Here is a 19,024-nt window from a genome sequence, read left to right as displayed (position 1 = left end):
TGGTGGAGCATTTGTGTGGTATGTAAGAGGCCATAGATTTTTGTCCTCTGTGTGGGGGCTGGGAGGTGATTTCCTCATTGAAAATGAGGTCTCTTCACTTCTGTGAGAACAGAGTATGTTTATTTTAGTCTCTCCACCCGTTTTTTTTTTTTTTTTTTTTAATATTACTGTCAATCTTTAAAGTTCGGTAACACAGAGACAATGAGTTGAACTCAGTATTGTACATTGGCTGAGAACTATTACTTTTCAAACATACATTATATCTTGTTCATACTTGAGCTTAAAAACTAACAAGTATGTAAAATTAAACAGAATGCTCTATTGTCCTTTTCTACAACTTTTTTTTCCTCAGTTGTTCCCTGAGTTTGTGAATATTATGGTATGTCTTTAGTATAGGAGGTACTTATCTTCTTGACAGCTTGGAATAATAATTTTAATTTATGTAATTGCTTTCACTTTTAAATGATGGGGTAGACCAGAAATCCACTTACAACGATCTGAATGATCTTTTCTCTACAATGCTGTAGAGGTGGGAAGAATCATAATAGCATTCAATTTTCTACACATTGAACATTCTTCTGGTAACAGTGTGTTTCTTTAAATTACCCCTTTACTCTAGAAGCTTGTCAGTTTTCAAGATTCTTTGTGTTGGTGCGTGTGTGTTCATACATTCACTCATGCTCGTACATACACACACATGTGAAGGAGAAAAGACAACTCATGGGAGTCAGTTCTTTGCTCAGCCATGTGGGACGCTGAGGGACAAACTCAGATTGGCATGTTGGCCAGCAGACATCCTTACTGTGCCAAGCCACTTCACCTGGCACAGAATTTTTCTTGGTGTATCTTCAGTAAGGGAAGCACAAAGCAGATGGCTGTAACAGAAGCTATCACAGCCTCACAGAGGAGTGAACACTAGCTAGAAAGTGGACAGAACTCTACTCCACACTTCTAGCAACAAATACTTCAGTGAAAAATATTTAGCTCTTATTTCTGAGCCTCAGATTATTTCTGAGACAAATAAAAAAGAAAGAAAGAAATTACCTCTAACTCTCATCATAACTGAAAAGCTTGAAGAATTACCACATAATTATTTCTACTTCCTTTATAAAAGAACCTATTTTGTTAATTTCATCAAGTGTAGGTTTCACATTTCCCCACCACTGAGTCAATATCCATCTCTAAATTGGAAATCACTTCTCCTATTGATGGTGCTTCTTTCTGTCTTAATGGTATATAGAATGATGGTATCATCTTATTTTGAAGACTGAGTAAGAAATCTTTAAAATTCAATTCAGTGAGAACTGAGAATATTTTAATTAAAGGAGCATAAAGAAACAACAGAGGATTGAATTAGAATAATACAGAACGTGTTAGTTACTCAGACAGTGTGTATGGGAAACAAGAGGCAGTATCTCACTAAATATTGAATGGGGTTGAATGAGCTACAATAGCAAACCCTCCAGTATACACAGACACTTGACTCATGGCACTTTTACTTCGTAATCAGTCCAGCGACCCAAAGGGAAACCAGTGTAAGAGGACTCAGTGAGTCCCTAGAAAATAGGGGTTGGTATCACAGCCACAGAATACACTTCAGCCATTATAGCAGTACTTTAAGGTTTGAGGGAGACGTCGGTTGGACGGTTGGTCGGTTGGTTGGCTTTCATTTTGGCTTAATTCTTTTCTGCCAAGGCTCAGTACAAAAGTAATTTATTCTGTTATCTCTGAGGTTATGTCTTGGTGCCCTCTAGAGGACACTGAGATTCCTGCATTAAGAAAGCTGCAGGCACCTTCCACATACTACAGACTGAAAATGGGATCATTCTTGGAAAAAAAAATATTTTTAATCTTTAGTTTGAAATATACACTCTTATTTTTAATCAGACTTGCTAGTAACTGCGCTCTTAGCTAAGAGTGGTGGCGCACACCTTTAATCCCAGCACTTGGGAGGCAGAGGCAAGCATATCTCAGTTCAAAGCCAGTGAGTTTAGATAGAGTAATGGTTCTCAACGTGTGGATCGTTTGACCACCAAACCTTTCACAGGGGTCGTCTAAGACCATCATAAAACATAGGTATTTACACTATGATTCATAACAGGAGCAAAGTTATAGTTACAAAGTAACAATGAAAATAGTTTTCTGGTTGAAGGTCATCACAACATGAGGAACTATAGTAAGGATCACAGCATTAGGGAGGTCGAGAACTACTGCAGTAGAGAGTTCCAGCCTGGTAGAGCTACCAAGTAAGACTCTGTCTTTAAAAAAGAAAAAAAAAAAAAGAGTAATCATATCTATTGTTCATAGCATAGTTTGATTTTTTTTTTTTTGACTTGTCCCAATCTTCTTGCTGTGCTCTAGAAGATAAATTGGGATGACTTAGCTGCCAAAAAAGTGCCTGCGCCATTCAAGCCGGTGATCCGGGATGAGTTAGATGTGAGTAACTTCGCTGACGAGTTCACAGAGATGGACCCCACCTACTCTCCGGCTGCCTTGCCACAGAGCTCCGAGCGACTGTTTCAGGTAAAGGTGCAGCATGCCAGACATGCTTTGGAAGAAAGCCAGTTTCCCTAGTGAGGTGGTTTGTTGGCATAAAGTCAGAATTGTATAATCTCTTCAGAATTAAATTTAGAGATATGTTGAGGTACTATCTGGAAGTTTGCAGTTTACTAAATAGCAGATTTTATTATAGTTTTTAATGTGTATGTTTTAGGTTTTTTGTTGTTTTGTTTTCTGGGGGATTGGTTTTGTTTTGTTTTTTTGAGACAGAGGTTGGATTTTGGGGATTTGGATTGTTTAGTGGGATATTTTGTTTGTTCATTTGAGACAGGGTCATGCTATGGAACCCTGGCTGTTCTGGAGCTCACTATATATAACAGACTAGTCTTGAACTTCTGCTTCTCCATAGCTCTGATCAAAGGTGTACATTTGAACAACCAACCTGTGTTTGTTTTTTATGAGGAAGTATTCATTTTATACTTGAAAATTCATTTCTGCTGAGGCTCATATGAAAATTATAATGCTATTTTATTTTTTACTCCATTCTTTAATCTACTCAGTGTTACCTGGACCTTTATCTTCAGTGAATAATAAGTTATACATGCTCTCTAATTCTTAAAGTCTTGAATCGAGGGGGCCAGAGATGTAGAGTGCTCACCTAGCCGGCAGGAAACTCTGGCTTTGGTTTCTAGTACTGCATAAAACTGGGTCTGGTGGCACTCATCTGAAATCTCAGTGTTCCAGAGGGTAAAAAGTTCAAGGTCACCCTCAGCTACACAGTGAACACAGCTGCCAGTAGAACCCTGTCTCAAAAAAACAAAAACGGAAGGGAGGGAGACAGACAAACAGATTTATTTCTAAAGACTTTGGGTTTCAGTCCATGGTCTCCCTGCAGTGATGGCTGTAATCTGGGAATGCGAGCTAGAATAAGCCCTTCCTCCCCAAGGTGGTTTTGCCGAAGTACTGTTTAAAGATTTATTTTTATAGTTCTGTACATGCATGTATGTATGTATATGTGTATGTATGTATGTATGTATATATGTATGTTGTATAGAATTCCTTGGAGCTGCAGTTTCAGCTTGTAAGCTGCCTGATGTAGGTTATGCTTTGAACTTCATGCCCTCTGAAAGAGTAGTGTGCACTTTGACTCTCTGTTTACCTGTTTGTTTTTGTCAGTATTTTATCACAGCAATATGTGTAGATGTGTGTATGTGAAATATTATATAAAACACATTGTTTTGTATTTTAACTTTAAAAAATTAAAAGTACAGAATATTTTTTAGGAAATGTTCCTTTTTCAGATGCAAGATACTCTCTGCCCATTGAACTGTGTCATAGCTGCACTTCTCTGACCACTGACAGTGCCTGTAGTGTGCTTTGCTCTGGCCATTCAGAGTGTGCCTCTCACCTATCCTATGACACTGGAGAACATGGCCAAGTATCTATGTAGGTGTTTGTTTTTTAAATGTCCTAGCTTGCACAGAGTAATCATGTGTCATTTATCACTCTGGCTTACCACATCATCCTTTCACTGGGCTTATTATTTTCCAAAACTCAATTTTAAGTTTAGTTATTCTGAAAACATAGAATACAGATTCAATAATTGCTAAATTAAAGATGAACTTTTATGAAACTTGTTATTTTTCTACAGTTCTTGGGCCACTTTATGTGATGTGTTGACTGTATCTTTTCTGAGGTTAGATGTGTTTATAAACAGATATTATCAGCAGTGCAAAAGGTTTACAGGCTTGCATCAGATTTGGGAGTGGAATAGGGAGGAAGTCTTTCTGCCTTTATTTTTGAGTTGGGCTAGTTCTGCCAGAAGATGGCAATATCTCCTTCTGAAAAGCATTTGCTATTGAGTTAATGCTGTATTCTGAATGCAAATAAAATTATCTTCATCTGAACATTTTTTTCTATGAGAAGAAATGATCGCCATCTAGACCGTGCCTAGCTGTGAGAGTGCAGAGCTTTGAGCTTTAGCATCTCTTCTCTTTTCAGGGCTATTCCTTCGTTGCTCCATCTATTCTCTTCAAGCGTAACGCAGCTGTCATAGATCCTCTTCAGTTCCATATGGGAGTTGACCGTCCTGGAGTGACAAATGTTGCCAGGAGTGCAATGATGAAGGTATATAGGTCTGGCTGCCTCAGTTTGGATCTGTGGTTTTTGTGAATATTTAAACACCAACTGATGTTCTTAAGTCTAGTAAACTTACTAGATTATCACTCAACTAAAAGGCAGCTTTAGAAAATGAGTAAATAAGTGGGAATAGCAGTGTTTTCCCCAGAAGATTGTCAACTGCCAACCTGTATGAGCTCCTTTTTGCCATGATAAAACATGGTATATTTTGGACAAATGTATAGATGAAAATATAAGCATACTAAATGAGTTTTAATTTATTGCTTTCAAATTTCTGAATCATTTCACATTAAATTACAGCTTTACATATGCTTTGTGTAGTACTACCAATTTTATTAAATTAAATGATGTTGATCTTTTACCAGGACTCACCATTCTATCAACACTATGACCTAGATCTGAAGGACAAACCTTTGGGAGAAGGAAGTTTTTCAATTTGTCGCAAGTGTGTACACAAAAAAACTAACCAAGCATTTGCTGTCAAAATAATCAGCAAAAGGTATGGCCAGTCCTAGCGGACTTTCTCGGGGCTTTCTACCACTTGGGAAGTTCTGGAAATTACGGAGAAGGAAGTCAGCGGTTTCCTTTGTGAGGCTTTTTGCACCTAGGCTGTTATTTGCCTTTTTAGCTGAGGTCCAATACTTCTAGCACTAGTGTTCTCTGATGATGTAACCAGTTTTGGACGAATCAGAATCTGTTGTGTTTTTTTTATATGAAAACTGTCTTGTGGTAATGATCTATTTAATCAGATTTGCTTGGTACTTTTATTTGTTGAATATTTGAAGTCAAGAGTATTTAGCAAGCTTCCTGATGGCTTTAAGAACAGAGCTAGCTAGTTCTGGTAACAGGTTATTACCACTGCTAAATTGTCAGCAAGAAGAGCATCCATTTTTTTTGTATGACTAGCTCTCTTCTGATTCAGAGGGAATAATTTTCTTTAAAACAAAGTTTTCTTTTCCTGGTGGGTGGTATGATTACTACTGTTGTGGATATGTCATTTGGAGACTTTGACACAGGCATTCTGAATACACTGTAAATAAAAACAATCAGGGAGAGAGCACTGACGTGAAACTCTGCTGGAAAACTATTTGATCTTGTAGGATGGAAGCCAATACTCAGAAAGAAATAACAGCTCTGAAACTCTGCGAAGGACACCCCAATATTGTGAAACTACATGAAGTTTTTCACGATCAGGTATTTCAAGGACTCCCTCTATCCGCGCACATGGGCTAGGTCAGATACAGGGTTCAACTTCTCACCAGTTTTATTGGTGCCACTGAGTGAAGCTCAGGGGTGTCTACTATCACCCAGCCTCTGGGAAGGGGAGAAAAAGTAGCGCACACACTCTCACCTCTGCATCAGTTCATCCTTTACTTCACCCATCTTGGCATAGGTGGATGCCAGAGGGGCAAGAGGCCAGCGTGCCACTGTCACAGATTGCAGTGTGCTTATTGTGAGTGTGGCTGCCATCCACCCTCACTTAGTTACTGCGTAGTCAGTACTTAGTGACTTTAAGCCTTCAACATTCTTTACATTTCTAGCATCAGACAGACTGACTCTTAAGCCCACATGGTGCAAGTTAAGGACAAATGGGAAGCAGAAAGACAGATGTTCCCTTTCATCTTGTTCCAGGTGGCAGCATCTGCTCAGCCCCCAGGACAGGTTTGTCCTGTGCTCTCTTCTACTCTTAGCTCTGCTTTTCAACAGAAGTCTCACACGGAAGCCTGTCACTTGGACATGGCTGGTCCATAGCACCTCCCATGCCAGAAATTGTGCTATTTATTCTTCTCTCTGACAATGGACAGGTATCAAAGCCTTCTTAGAACCTAAGCTTGTTACCATTCTATGCCTATTAAGGCACAAATACCAAAACAAGTCCTGAACATGTTTGGTTTTTTTTTCTTCTTCTTCTTCTTCAAATTTTAACAACAAAGGACCTGAGATTCCTAAGAGGCTTGAGACTTGTACCAGGATCAGTAATCAGTGACAATCTAGAAAAGAGAACCTTTCCAGGCACACATTATTCTGTTGTTGTGACATTCTTGACTAGAGTAGCTTTGGGGACTCAGTTCTGAGTAGCACAGCTAAGAGTGACTCATCATGGTGATATCAGGTGGCAGCAGGAACACATCATAATTATAACTTTTGCCTCCGTTTATGCAGTATGTGGTCCAGGCATTGTACTGTAAACTCTACATATATTATCTTAGTCCTGGCTTAACACTGTGAAGTCAGAAAACAACTCATAGAAGTTTAGTTACCATTAGTTAGCCTTCATGGTAAGGCTGGTATCTAAGCCCCACTATCCCAACTTCAGAACACAACAAGCTTTTAATTACTTTGCTATGCTAGTCAGAGGAGGCAGATACACAGCCAGTTGTTATGTCAGGTAACAAACATCTGAAATTGGTATCATCTTCTCCTTCCCCTGGTTCTCATGAGAAGAGAAGCTTTTGAAGCAAGAGCTCTTGAGGCTGCTGCCCTTGTGCCTCCACTGCCTTGAGGCTGCTGTCCTTGCACCTCCACTGCCTTTTGCCTTATTGACCTACTCAGTCAGACTCTCATGGGAGCAGTGAAACCCTGGCCATTTGAGGTGCACACTAAAGACAGCGTCCTGTTGATGCAAATACAGAGAAAACTCACCTATCAATCAAGAAACTGATGGATGACACCCCCACCTGCAGTTTTGCAGATCACTGTATCTCAGTCCAAACTTTGGATCTTGGAACTTCTGACTAATGTCTTATCTCAAGAATTCTATACCAAGTTTTAAAATTTATGTTAAAAGTTTATTTTTGTCAATTTTTAAATTTAAGAGTCATTGGAGTAGGACTTTTCTTATGATCTAATGCCACATGTAGTATAAATATAATAATTGGCTGCTATGCACTTGATAGCTAGATATGTCTCTAGAGTTTTACCCACGATAGGTGATCCTCATATCTATCCAATCCTTTTTCCAACCAGGGGTGATGGTGATCAAGAGTGACTCTTCAACCTTTGGCTGCACAGTAGTGCAGCTCATTTGTGTGCTGTGATCTTTTTATATCCTCTGTATGTTCCTAATTGCTGCTGTAACAAATTACCACAAACTTAATATGTTTACTGTTAAACGATGAATGGAGATAACAAGTTTGCAATCAGGTTCTCTGATCTGTAGTCAAGGAGTGGACAGAGCTGGCTCCTCCTGGAGACCCTAAGGACAACTTGTATACCTGACTTAGCTTCTGAAGGCCACTCATTTTCTTTAGCTTGTTAGCCCTCTATTGCAGTACTCTGATCTCTTCTTGCACAGTCTAATCTTATACCTTAGATGCTGGTCAATAACTCAGGGTAACCATCCCATCTCAAGAAGATTAATGATGGGGCTAGCCAGATGGCCCAGTGGTTAAAAGCTCTAGGTTCAATTGCCAGCACCCATGAGGCATCTTACAATCATCTATAACTATAGTCCCATTGGATCCAGTGCACTCTCCTGGTGTGTAGACACATATGCATACATACTTATTTACGTACATACATACATAACACATGCATACATTCATATATACATATGTACATATATGTGTACATCTTTTCAAAAAAAGAATTTTAAGTGTGGTAGTACATAATCCCAGCACACAGGAGGTAGAAACAGGCACATCTCTTAAGTTCATGGTTTGCCTGGTCTACAAAGTGAGACCCCATCTCAAGTTAAAAAAAAAAAAAAAACAGCAATAGAAGAACCTTAATTACAATTACAAAGTCCCTTTGCCATCTATAATAAGAAATATGGATTTGAAGGTTAGGACATGGCATCTGGAGGCCATCATTCAGTTCCACCTGTGGATTTTCTTATCCTCTACATTTTATTCCTAAGGGTCCTAGAGTTTATAAAGGTGTCTCAGTTGGGTTTTATTGCTGTGAAGAGACACTGTGACCAAGGCAACTCTTAAAAAGGCAAACATTTAGTTGTGACTGGCTTACAGTTTCAGAGGTTCAGTCCTTTATCATCGTGGTGGGAAGTACTTGATGCTAGAGGAGCCAAGATATATCTTGATCCAAAGGCAGCCAGAAGGAGACTATGTTCTGCAAACAGCCAGGAGGAAGGTCTCTTCCACAGAAACATATACAGTGAGATGCGGGTATTTGCAGTAAATATTCTCAGAAATCCTGTAATTAGTCATTGAGCCCTGAAGTTATCAAACACTGCCTTTCTTTCATGGGAAACTACCCATTAGCTGAGTGGCAGCAGTTGCATATATCACTAGTTAGCAACCCCCTGCATTATTTACCATAGATTTTGTCATCTCGGCTCTCAGTTTTAAAGTGAAAATATAAAAACCCAAGAGAAGATTAAAATAGAATTCAACAGAAATGAAATGAAGTAAAGGAAAAGACTGTAAAGATTTTGCTTAAATATTTGAAATTTTTCATTGCTAAAATAGAATTCTAAAAAGCTACATTATTCTTTAACTCTTTAAATGCAAGGATTGTTATAGGTTGTTTAAGCAAGGGATTATTTAAAATTGCTGAATAATAAATAACCTATAAAGTAACCTTATCTTTTCAGTAAGACCCCACTTTATTCTTTCTTTTCATCTTTCTAGCTTCATACATTTCTTGTGATGGAACTTCTGAATGGCGGAGAGCTGTTCGAACGCATCAAGAGAAAGAAGCACTTCAGCGAGACTGAGGCCAGCTACATCATGCGGAAGCTTGTGTCAGCTGTGAGCCACATGCACGATGTTGGAGTGGTGCACAGAGATCTGAAGCCTGAGGTGGGCCTCTGTGACCTTGGACAGCTCAGCCTGCTCTCCTTGCTCGCTAGCCTTAGAGTAGCTGCCAGGCTTTAGGGCACTTTCTCTTTCTCTTGGGCCATAAGTAAATACTGGAAGATGTTTCTTAGGATCTTTTCTTTCTCTTCTCTTTTCTGTGTCAGTCTAAAAGGAATTTGTTCTTTTTTCCCCCTCTTGCCAGCTGATCATCTTGAGGTTATATTTGTAAGTGTGAGAGCCTTTTATGGGAAAAATGCTTCATGCAACAGTTGTATACTAAAAATAGCGATGGAAAATTTTGTAGCAAAAAATAATAGCACTGCTATATGTATTCCATCTTGGGGAGTTTGTTGGCTTGATAGTGTATTTTGAAACCTTAATTTTCACATTTTTAAATCAAATTGATAGCTCCTAAACAGTAATGTATGGGATTCTGTTCTACATAGTTACACATGAGGCCCTGCCTTGGTTTAATAAGCTGTCCTATCTATATGTGCTTCAGGATGCTCACGACTGTGGTATTTATAGACCTGGAGAGCGGAGCAGAGCAACAGCTTTTTATATTTCCTTAAGAAGGCTAATTAAGAAGGTTTTAATTCAGAATGATCCATTTTTAGTATCAAAAATATGAAAATTCCTCAGTTTTTAAAAATAAGTAATAATGAGCTTGGAAAACAAAAGCCAATGACTTTTTTTAAAAAATTATCCTTTACCATATGAGAAATTATATATATTTCTGCTCTAAAATAGGATATTATTTTTAGTTTCTATGTGATCATAATATATTTTCAAGTCTATTTAAAATATTAATGGGCTTGATGTTCCTTTTTATTAAATCAAAAAAGAATATTTCTGTAAAAGCAATTTTTTTAATCTTGTGCTTAAATTATTTAAAAATGTTTTAAAAGATGGGCAGTAGTGGCACATACTTTTATCCCAGCCCTTGGGAGGCAAAGGAAGTGAGATTTCTGAGTTCAAGGCCAGCCTGGTCGACAGAGTGAGTTCCAGGACAGCCAGGACCACATTGAGAAAACCTTTCTCAAACAAAATTGATATTTTAAAAGTGGAAATGTAGGGCTGGTGAATTGGCTCAGAAGGTAAGAGCACTGACTGCTCTTCTGAAGATTCCTGAGTTCAAATCCCAGCAACCACATGGTGGCTCACAACCACCCGTAATGAGACCTGATGCCCTCTTCTGGTGTGTCTGAAGACAGCTGCAGTGTGTGTATTCAAATACAGCTCTCCCTCTGTATCTGTGGAGGATTGGTCCCGAGGCTCCCTACGCATATCAAACCTCTTACATGAAATTGAATATTATTTTATTTTCATATAACCTACATGATCCTTTTGTATACTTTAAATCCTCTCTCTAAGTTATTTATGATATCTATTTTGATGTAAATGATAAATATGTATATTTTAGGGAATAATCACAAAAAAAAATCTTTGCATATTCTGTACAGTATTTGAAGGGGTTTTTGTTGCTGTTTTTGTTTTGTGGGTAGATTGTTTTGGTTTGTTGTTTTGGTTTTTTTGTCTGTTTGTTTGAAGTTTTTAGTGGGTAGTAGTTTGAACCCACAGTTGTGATCCTCAGGGGTACAGAAGACAATTGATTTAACCCTTTAAAGGTTTTAAATTTTTGAGTACTTTGTATTACTGTTCTTCACATTGCTAGTAATTAATCAGAAGTGGCTTGTGTCGTAGGAACTCGCCGCTCTGCTAGCTCCCCTCGGCTTCCTTCATCCCAGTTCTCACTCTCCTACGTAACACCCACTGGAAACATGGTGCTCTGGGCTCCGAGATGAGCTGTCTAGTTTAAATGTGAGAGCACACGACTTTACTTAAACGTTTGCTTGATAGACAAGGAACAGGCATGCAGTGTTTTAATGGAAAAGATCTGTTCCATGACTGTATAGAACTCATTTTCACATGTTTTATTCTTTGATAACTGGCCATCTGTCATCTCATGGTGTCTCGAATGAGGCACATGTCCTCTGCAGCAGAATTTAAATTTGTCTTCTTCCTTTCCTGATCAAAAAGATGCTTCTGTAGCGTGAAGTGGGGCAGACCTGTTAGATTACACTGTATGTCCCACCATCATTTTATTCTTAAACTAGGTTGTAGGAAAGTAAAACTGTACCTTTGAACTGGCACTTTCCTAACTATAGCTCTCACTTTGACTTTTAAATGGCAGAGTATATTATTTCCAAACTACACGTTGAATCCCTTTCCTAGGCAGCATTTTAGTTGTGACTGTTTAGATAGTTAGATGGCGTTCTTTTTCTGCATAGACAGAACTCTAAGCTCTAGGTGAGAACAGACAGATTTAGAAGCTGGCTGGCATTCTTAGAGGGCTGCTTGGTAGTCTTCATATTGATCCTCTTAAAGGATTAAGAAAGTTCTGGATGTGATAGTATTTTCAGGCAGGAACCGAGATGAGGATAGAAGTGGCTCAGCCGTTACTTTTGTCCCTTCCTGGCCATGTACACACCCATGTGGAACTGTCCTGACACTTCCCTTGCTACCCTGGGGCAGGAGGTCGGAAGTAAGCAGTAAGCTCTGGTTTTATGTGTTATGAGGAGGGTTAGAGTCGCCAGTGTAAAGGGAATGCCCTCGCTTCCGACAAGATGACCAAAGAATTCCTTCATTAGTCTTAGTGGAACAAACCCGTTCTTTCCAGAGCCTTGACAGGCCCCGTAGAGATGGAGCCAAACGTGCTTCTGGTAAGATGTGTAGCACACCGCCTGGCACTGCACAGAGAACCTTCAGTATAATTGCTGAAGGACAGATATGTCCCAAGAAAACACCCATGATTGGTGACCTCAGTCGTCAAAAATCAAGGTCTGAGTATTGTATGATAGAAAACTATTTCAATTTTTCCTTTCTTTGTTTTTTCTACCCCCTTCTTTTTTTACATTAAGTTTTTTTCTGTTTTATAATTTCATGACTGAGTACTGTCTTTACATCATTTGCACTTACCTTCTCCCCACTCCACCTGCCCTGCCCCCTCACTCCTGCTGACTGCGAGAGATTAGGTAATCCGTCAGGGCTTATCCTTGGAGAAAACTGAGTTTCCCTTTCTGGGCAGCTATTAGTTGCCTGTAGCTGTTCATCCAAGGCTGGTAGGGCTTTGTAAGAGTTCTCTCATCTATATTGGAATAGCAACTGATGCTGTCATTTGCTGCTCTTACGTAGGCTACCAAATTGTTACAGTTGCTTGGGTACAGCTCCCTGTCACACACAGAAAACATTCTCACAGCAAATATTCTGTCCGCTGGCTCTTAACCATCCCCCGACTCCTTTTGTGGGATGTTTCCTGAGCCTGAAATGTAGGAGTTGTGCTGTAGAACATTGAAGATGAGCACCCCACGGTTTGATGCTCTCTATATTTTAACCAGGTGTAGATTTTGGTGATGGTCTCTTGACTGCTGTAAAATGAAACTTCTTACCTGAGCATGGTGGCACACACGTTGAATTCTACCATTCAGGAGGCAAAAACTGTGAGTTTGAGACCAGCCTGGTCTACATAATAAGTTTCAAGTCAGCCAAGGTTACACCTTAGTGAGACATTGTCTCAACAGAAAGTGTGTGTGTGTGTGTGTGTGTGTGTGTGTGTGTGTGTGTGTGTGAGTGAGGGGGATGGGAGGGAAGAAGGGAGAGAGAGAGAGAGAGTGTTAGTTCTTTAATGAGAAGTGAGAGCTACACTTACCTGAGGATATAGGAATGACAATACAATTAAGAATACATAGGTTTAGGAATGTGTCATTAGCAGATTCTCCTCTAGGGCCTTTGACCAGTCATAGCAGTTAACTTTGGGTATATGTAGCAATGCTGGTCATTGCTGTGGTTCACAGACATTATACGTGGGTAGGACTGCTGATTGCTTTTCTCCCTTGGCAGTTTGAATGGCAGCTTTGAATACCATGACAACATTTCCTCAGGAGGAGATTTCCAGATCAGCTTTAGTCCAATTCCTCCAACTCTTGTGTCTGAAGTGTAGTATCTTCTTCAGCAATAGTCTTAGGCACTAAGGTCAATGGCAGTAGCCTATGTTTGGGGAGTCTATTGAACTCCTATGACCAACAATGGTAAGGAAGGTTTCCCATGCTTGGCACTGAGTTTCTGTTAGTCTATGGCTCTTAGGGGAGATCATTATTACCAAAAGTAGAATAATTTCATTTAAATTTTATACACACACTCACACACACACACACACACACACTTGTATATAGTTTGATTGTTGTTTTTTAAAAGAGTCTTTGTGTGTAGCCCTGGCTGTCCTGAAACTCACTCTGTGTACCAGGCTGGCTTCAAGCTCAGCAATTCATCTGCTTCTGCCTCCCTAGTACATGTACCACCACTGATCTGGAAAACCTCAGGGATGTGTGTGTGTGTGTGTGTGTGTACACTGATTAGTGTTTTGCCTACATATTTATCTATGTGTGTCAAATCTCCTGGAACTGGAGTTATAGACAGTTGTAAACTGTCATATGGGTGCTGGGAATTGAACCTGGTTCCGCTGGAAGAGCAGCTAAGGCTGAGCCATCTCTCCAGCCTCTGTATATGTATTTTTAATGAACATAAAATAATGTTTTCCTACAGATTTCCTAAAAGTCATTGTTCCCTTTCTCTCCCTCCCCTTCTGTGCTACCCTTTTTAACCCTCCTCAGATTAATAACCTCTTCTACCTGCTTTTCTTATTTCTTCCTTCCTTCATAACACCTGTGTCCTACTGTCCTCCTCTGTGGAGCTGCTCCCCACCCTGCTCCATGGTCTCATCTTACTTCCTACTTTCTGCAGGTACTCACATCTGAAAATCTGCAGTTAGAGACCTCAGATGAGAGAGAATATGTGACTTGTCTTTCTGGATATATAAGCACCTCAATATGCTTTCCATTTCTGTCCTTTTACCTAACATTTTTATGATTTTATTTTTCTTTACATTAAATAGAATGTGTGTGTGTGTGTGTGTGTGTGTGTGTAAATAGAGATAGAGATATATACACCACATTTTCATTATTCACTCATCAGCTGAAGGACATTAAGGCTTTTTCCATTTCCTGTCTGTTGTGAGTAGGCTGGCAATGGTCACAGCTGAGCAAGTATCTGTGGAGTGGGACAGAAAGGCCTTTTATTTTCTCCTTTAAGTAAAAAGTTTAGTTTAAGTATGTCAAACCTCAGGATAGCTGTGAGTGTGGCCCAACCCAAAAGAGATTGCCTTGATACATTATTAGATATTTTTCTGTGTGTTTGCTTTTGCTGCTTATTTTCATGCATTTATTGTTTTCTTTCACTTTATTGAGACTGTTTCACACAGCGTATTCTGATTACGGTTTTCCCTCCCCCACTTCCTCCCAGATCCTCCTCCCCTCCCACCCATATCCTTTCTCTCATTAGGAAGCAAACAGGCATCTAAATAAAAATAATAAAATAAGATGAAGTAAAAACAGACAATCTGGACTAGGACAGAATGAACAAACAGAAGAAAAAGAGTCAGAGGAAAAGCACAAGAAACACACAGACCCAGACGTTTGCAGTTTTAACTTGATCTGTCCATTCTTGAGCATGAACTTTCTAGACTTCAGCAGTGTGCTGTCAACGGGTTAGACAGGCCTGGAGGTTTTTTTTCTTTGTATCAATGAGACATGAAATGTTCTTTATTTCAACTAGATCAGTAAGAACGTAAATGATTGTCCAGAACTGGAGTCGTTTAATCACAGTAAGAGCTTAACACTGTCTAAAGACAAAATAGCCAGATTCGCTTTGACACACTGACTTAAGCTATCTGTATCAGTAGTTAGTTAGCATTCTCTAAGCACATCTGGAACTCCAAAGTGTTCACTCAGCCAGAGCAGTAGGGCCCTGAGTGAATGAATGATTGAAAACAGTACTTTCTGAACAGTGCAGGCAGATTTCCAAACATCAGACTATTGCCTGTTTTAGCAAAACTACTTAGGAATATAATACAGATCACTGTGATTTCATTAATAGACTGCAGTAGGTACATATTTATTTTATTTATGTGTTTTTGTGTTTGTGTTGAGGGTGAGATTTGAACTCAAGTACTTATGCTTGTACAGCAAGCATCTACCCACTGAGCCACCTCTCTGGCCCTTCATTTATTATTTCATTCAGCAGTCCCTTCCGAGATAGTATGGTCTTGATTCCATAAAGTGAATATCACAATAAAGCAAATTGGGAATTTTTTTACTTCATGGTACACATAAAGTTTTATTTTTGCTATACTATATTGAGTATGCCTTTTAAACAATGTACAGATCGTAATTTAAATTTTTTGTTACTATTGTTGAAGAATTCTAGTTATCATTTGAGCTTTCAATAAGTCCTGATTATTTTGCTTTAGGATGCTCTGTTGCTGTAGTAGTTGACTCTGCCTTTCCTGAAAGACTTCACTGTAGCATGTTTACCCGTGGTAGAACTTCTATCAGAATTGGAAGCCATGTTTTCAACTCTCCCACTGCTTTATCAGTTGAGTCTGTGTGAGATTCCAGATCCTATGCGGTCATTTCAACAATGTCCACTGCATCTTTACCACAGCAGACACCAACTCAAGAAACTACATTCTTGTTCCAACTCCTCCTCATGGTCTAAGGCTTTTGAGCAATCGCGTCACATCTTCCGGCTCTGTTTCTTTGCTGTTTCTACTACATCTGCTTTTACTTCCTTCGTTGAAGACTTGAGCCTCTCAAGACTATCCATGGGGATTGGAATCAACTTCTTCCAAACCTTGTTAGTTGATATTTTTATCTTTGAAATCGCAAGTGTTCTTAATGGTATCTGGCATAGAGTATCTTTTTCAGAAGACTTTCAGTTTATTTTGCTCTGATCCATCAGAAGAATTATGACCTATGATAGCTATATCCCTAAGTGTACGTCTTAAATACTAAGACGTGCGTGCATAAATAACAGTTGGTGTAGGGGCTACCAAATGGGTGTGGTGTTGGCAGACCCTTGTTTGTGCTTAAGAGGTTACTCTTAAGCACGGAGCTTTGGGTGACCCGTTACATGGTTAATGAACATATGTATTCTGAAAGGTGTCTTTTTCTGAGCAGTTAAATGATCAGTAAATCATGTTGTAAGCACAGATGCTGCCATCCATGCTGTTGGTCCACTTAATGAACATTGACTTCAGCTTAGCATCACCAGCTGCCCCCTCCTCTAACAGTACACCACCCTGTCCTTTGCAGCTCTGAAGCCAGGCATTGCTCAGTTTACTCTCCAGTTGTGATCTCAGTGAACTCAGCTGCCTTCTGGAAAACTTGCTGCAGCTTCCACATCAGCACCTGCTGCTTCAGCTCGCATGACTTGTCATGGGAAGGACTTTTCTCCTGTAAGCCTTAGGAGCCAACTCTGCTAAATAGCTTTAAACTTCTCAACAGGTGGCCTACCTCTTTGTCTTTACAGAATTTAAGAGTTAAGGCCTTGCTTCTAGTCAGCTAAGGGAATGTCATGGCTGGTTTGATCCATCAGATTTTCTCTGTGTGAACAAGATGGCCTTTTTGGTTTTTGTCATTTATGTGTTCACTGGAGTTATACTTCTAATTTCCTTCAGTACCTTTGACTATGCATTCATAACTTAGCTAACCGGCGGCACAAGAGGCCTTACTCTTGGCCCCTGCTGTCCGTCTTCTCTACCTGCCTTCCTCGGTGAACTTCAGCACTTCTTTTAAAGTGAGGGATATTGTAGATCCCTTTTATTTACTACCTTGTGGGTTCTTCTTTCTTCTACCCTTTCAACCTCCTAACACTAGATAAGAGAGAGAAAAAAAAAAAAGATAGAGAGGAAAGGGGGAAAAAAATCCATGAATAAAGTCAGGGATCATAAAGGAGGTGACATTAGACTATTTCCTGATGATTAGGGCCATCGAGTTCCTTGGGGCAAGTTTAATCTTTAAAGTCAGGATAATATAATTTGTTCTTGTTGTTTCTTCTTTTTGCACAACTACTAAACAAATCACAACCAACTAACCCACAACCACCTCCTGGGGCCCTAGCATTTATGAACCCTCTAAGAAGTCCCCAGAATTCCAAACATCACACAATCGCAGAAACTACCTGCAGCTGGCAAAATCACATCCCTCCTAGAGCATGAGGCAAATCATAGTCAACTGCTATGGACAATCTGAAGCAGCCCCATATTTCATACCTGGGATTAAGACAAAAACATATTCTTATCTGTGGGGTTTTAAATCATTTATTTATTTATTTATTTATACTCCAGATTTTATTCTCCACCACCACCCAAGTCCACCCTCTGACTGTTCCACATCCCGTACATCCTCCCTACCCCATCTCCATAAGGATGTCCCCACCACCCACCCAACCAGACCTCTAAACTCCCTGGGGCCTCCCATCTCTTAAGAGTTTGGTACATCTTCTCTGAATGAACCCAGACCTGGCAGTCCTCTGCTATATATGTGTTGGGGGCCTCATATCAGCTGGTGTATGCTGCCTGGTTGGTGATCCAGTGTTTGAGAGATCTCAGGGGTCCAGGTTAATTGAGATTGCTGGTCCTCCTACAAGGTCACCCTCCTCCTCAGCTTCTTCCAACTTTTCCCTAATTCAACCACAGGAGTCAGCAGCTTCTATCCATTGGTTGGGTGCAAATATCTATCTACTTGTTGGGTCTTCTAGAGGACAGTCATGATAGGTCCCTTTTTGTGAGTGTTCCATAGCCTCAGTAATAGTGTCAGGTCTTGGAGCCTCCCCTTGAGCTGGATCCCATTTTTGGCCTGTTGCTGGACCTTCTTTTCCTCAGGCTTTTCCATTTTGTCCCTGAAGTTCTTTCAGACAGGATGGGAACCCCATCCCTCACTTGATGTCTTGTCTTCCTGCTGGAGGTGGGCTCTAGAAGTTCCCTCTCCCTACTGTCAGGCATTTCATCTAAGGCCCTGGCCCTTTGAGTCCTGAGAGTCTCTCACCTCTCAGGTCTCTGGTACATTCTGGAGACTACTTCCCAAGGTTGCCTGTTTCCATTCTTTCTGCTGGCCCTCAGGGCTTCAGTCCTTTTCCCTCACACAATACCAGATCAGGTTCCCCTCTTGCCTCCCACCCACACCCATCCACTTTCCCTCTCAGGCCCCTCCCTCCCAACTTGTGTTTGCTTTCTTCTCCCTCCCAAGTGGGACTGAGGCCTCCTCACTTGGGCCCTTCAGCTTGTTGACCTTTTTGAGTTCTGTGGACTGTATCTTGGGTATTCTGTACTTTTTTTTTTTTTGGCTAATATCCACTTATTAGTGAGTACATACCATGCATGTCCTTTTGGGTCTGTGTTACCTCACTCAGGATGATATCTTATGGTTCCATCCATTTGCCTGCAAAACTCAGGATGTCTGCATTCTTAATAGCTGAGTAGTATTCCACTGTGTACATGAACCACATTTTCTGTATCCATTCTTCTGCCATGGGACATCTGGGTTGTTTCCAGCTTCTGGCTATCACAAACAAACCCACTATGAACATAGTGGAACACGTGCCCCTGTGCATGGTAGGGCATCTTTTGGGTATATTCCCAAGGGTGGTATAGCTGGGTCTTCAGGTAGATCTATTTCCAGTTTTCTGAAGAACCTCCAGACTGATTTCCAGAGTGGTTGTACCAGTTTGCAATC

At 40.1% G+C, this 19,024-nt stretch overlaps 1 protein-coding gene across 1 annotated transcript in view; it reads left to right on the top strand.

The window, feature by feature from the left end:
• Rps6ka5 (ribosomal protein S6 kinase A5) overlaps positions 1 to 19,024 on the top strand; it is a 172,188-nt gene that overhangs the window by 141,268 nt on the left and 11,896 nt on the right. The window contains exons 9-13 of the mRNA XM_021178733.2: positions 2,362 to 2,523; positions 4,501 to 4,626; positions 5,004 to 5,137; positions 5,739 to 5,832; positions 9,228 to 9,398. Coding sequence (XP_021034392.1) covers positions 2,362 to 2,523; positions 4,501 to 4,626; positions 5,004 to 5,137; positions 5,739 to 5,832; positions 9,228 to 9,398 — 687 coding nt within the window. The remainder of the gene's footprint in view (positions 1 to 2,361; positions 2,524 to 4,500; positions 4,627 to 5,003; positions 5,138 to 5,738; positions 5,833 to 9,227; positions 9,399 to 19,024) is intronic.

This window comes from Mus caroli, unplaced genomic scaffold (assembly GCF_978045245.1).
Source record: "Mus caroli unplaced genomic scaffold, Mus_caroli_1 scaffold_14, whole genome shotgun sequence".
Taxonomy (NCBI): Eukaryota; Metazoa; Chordata; class Mammalia; order Rodentia; family Muridae; genus Mus; species Mus caroli.
This window is presented reverse-complemented; position numbering and strand designations above follow the sequence as displayed.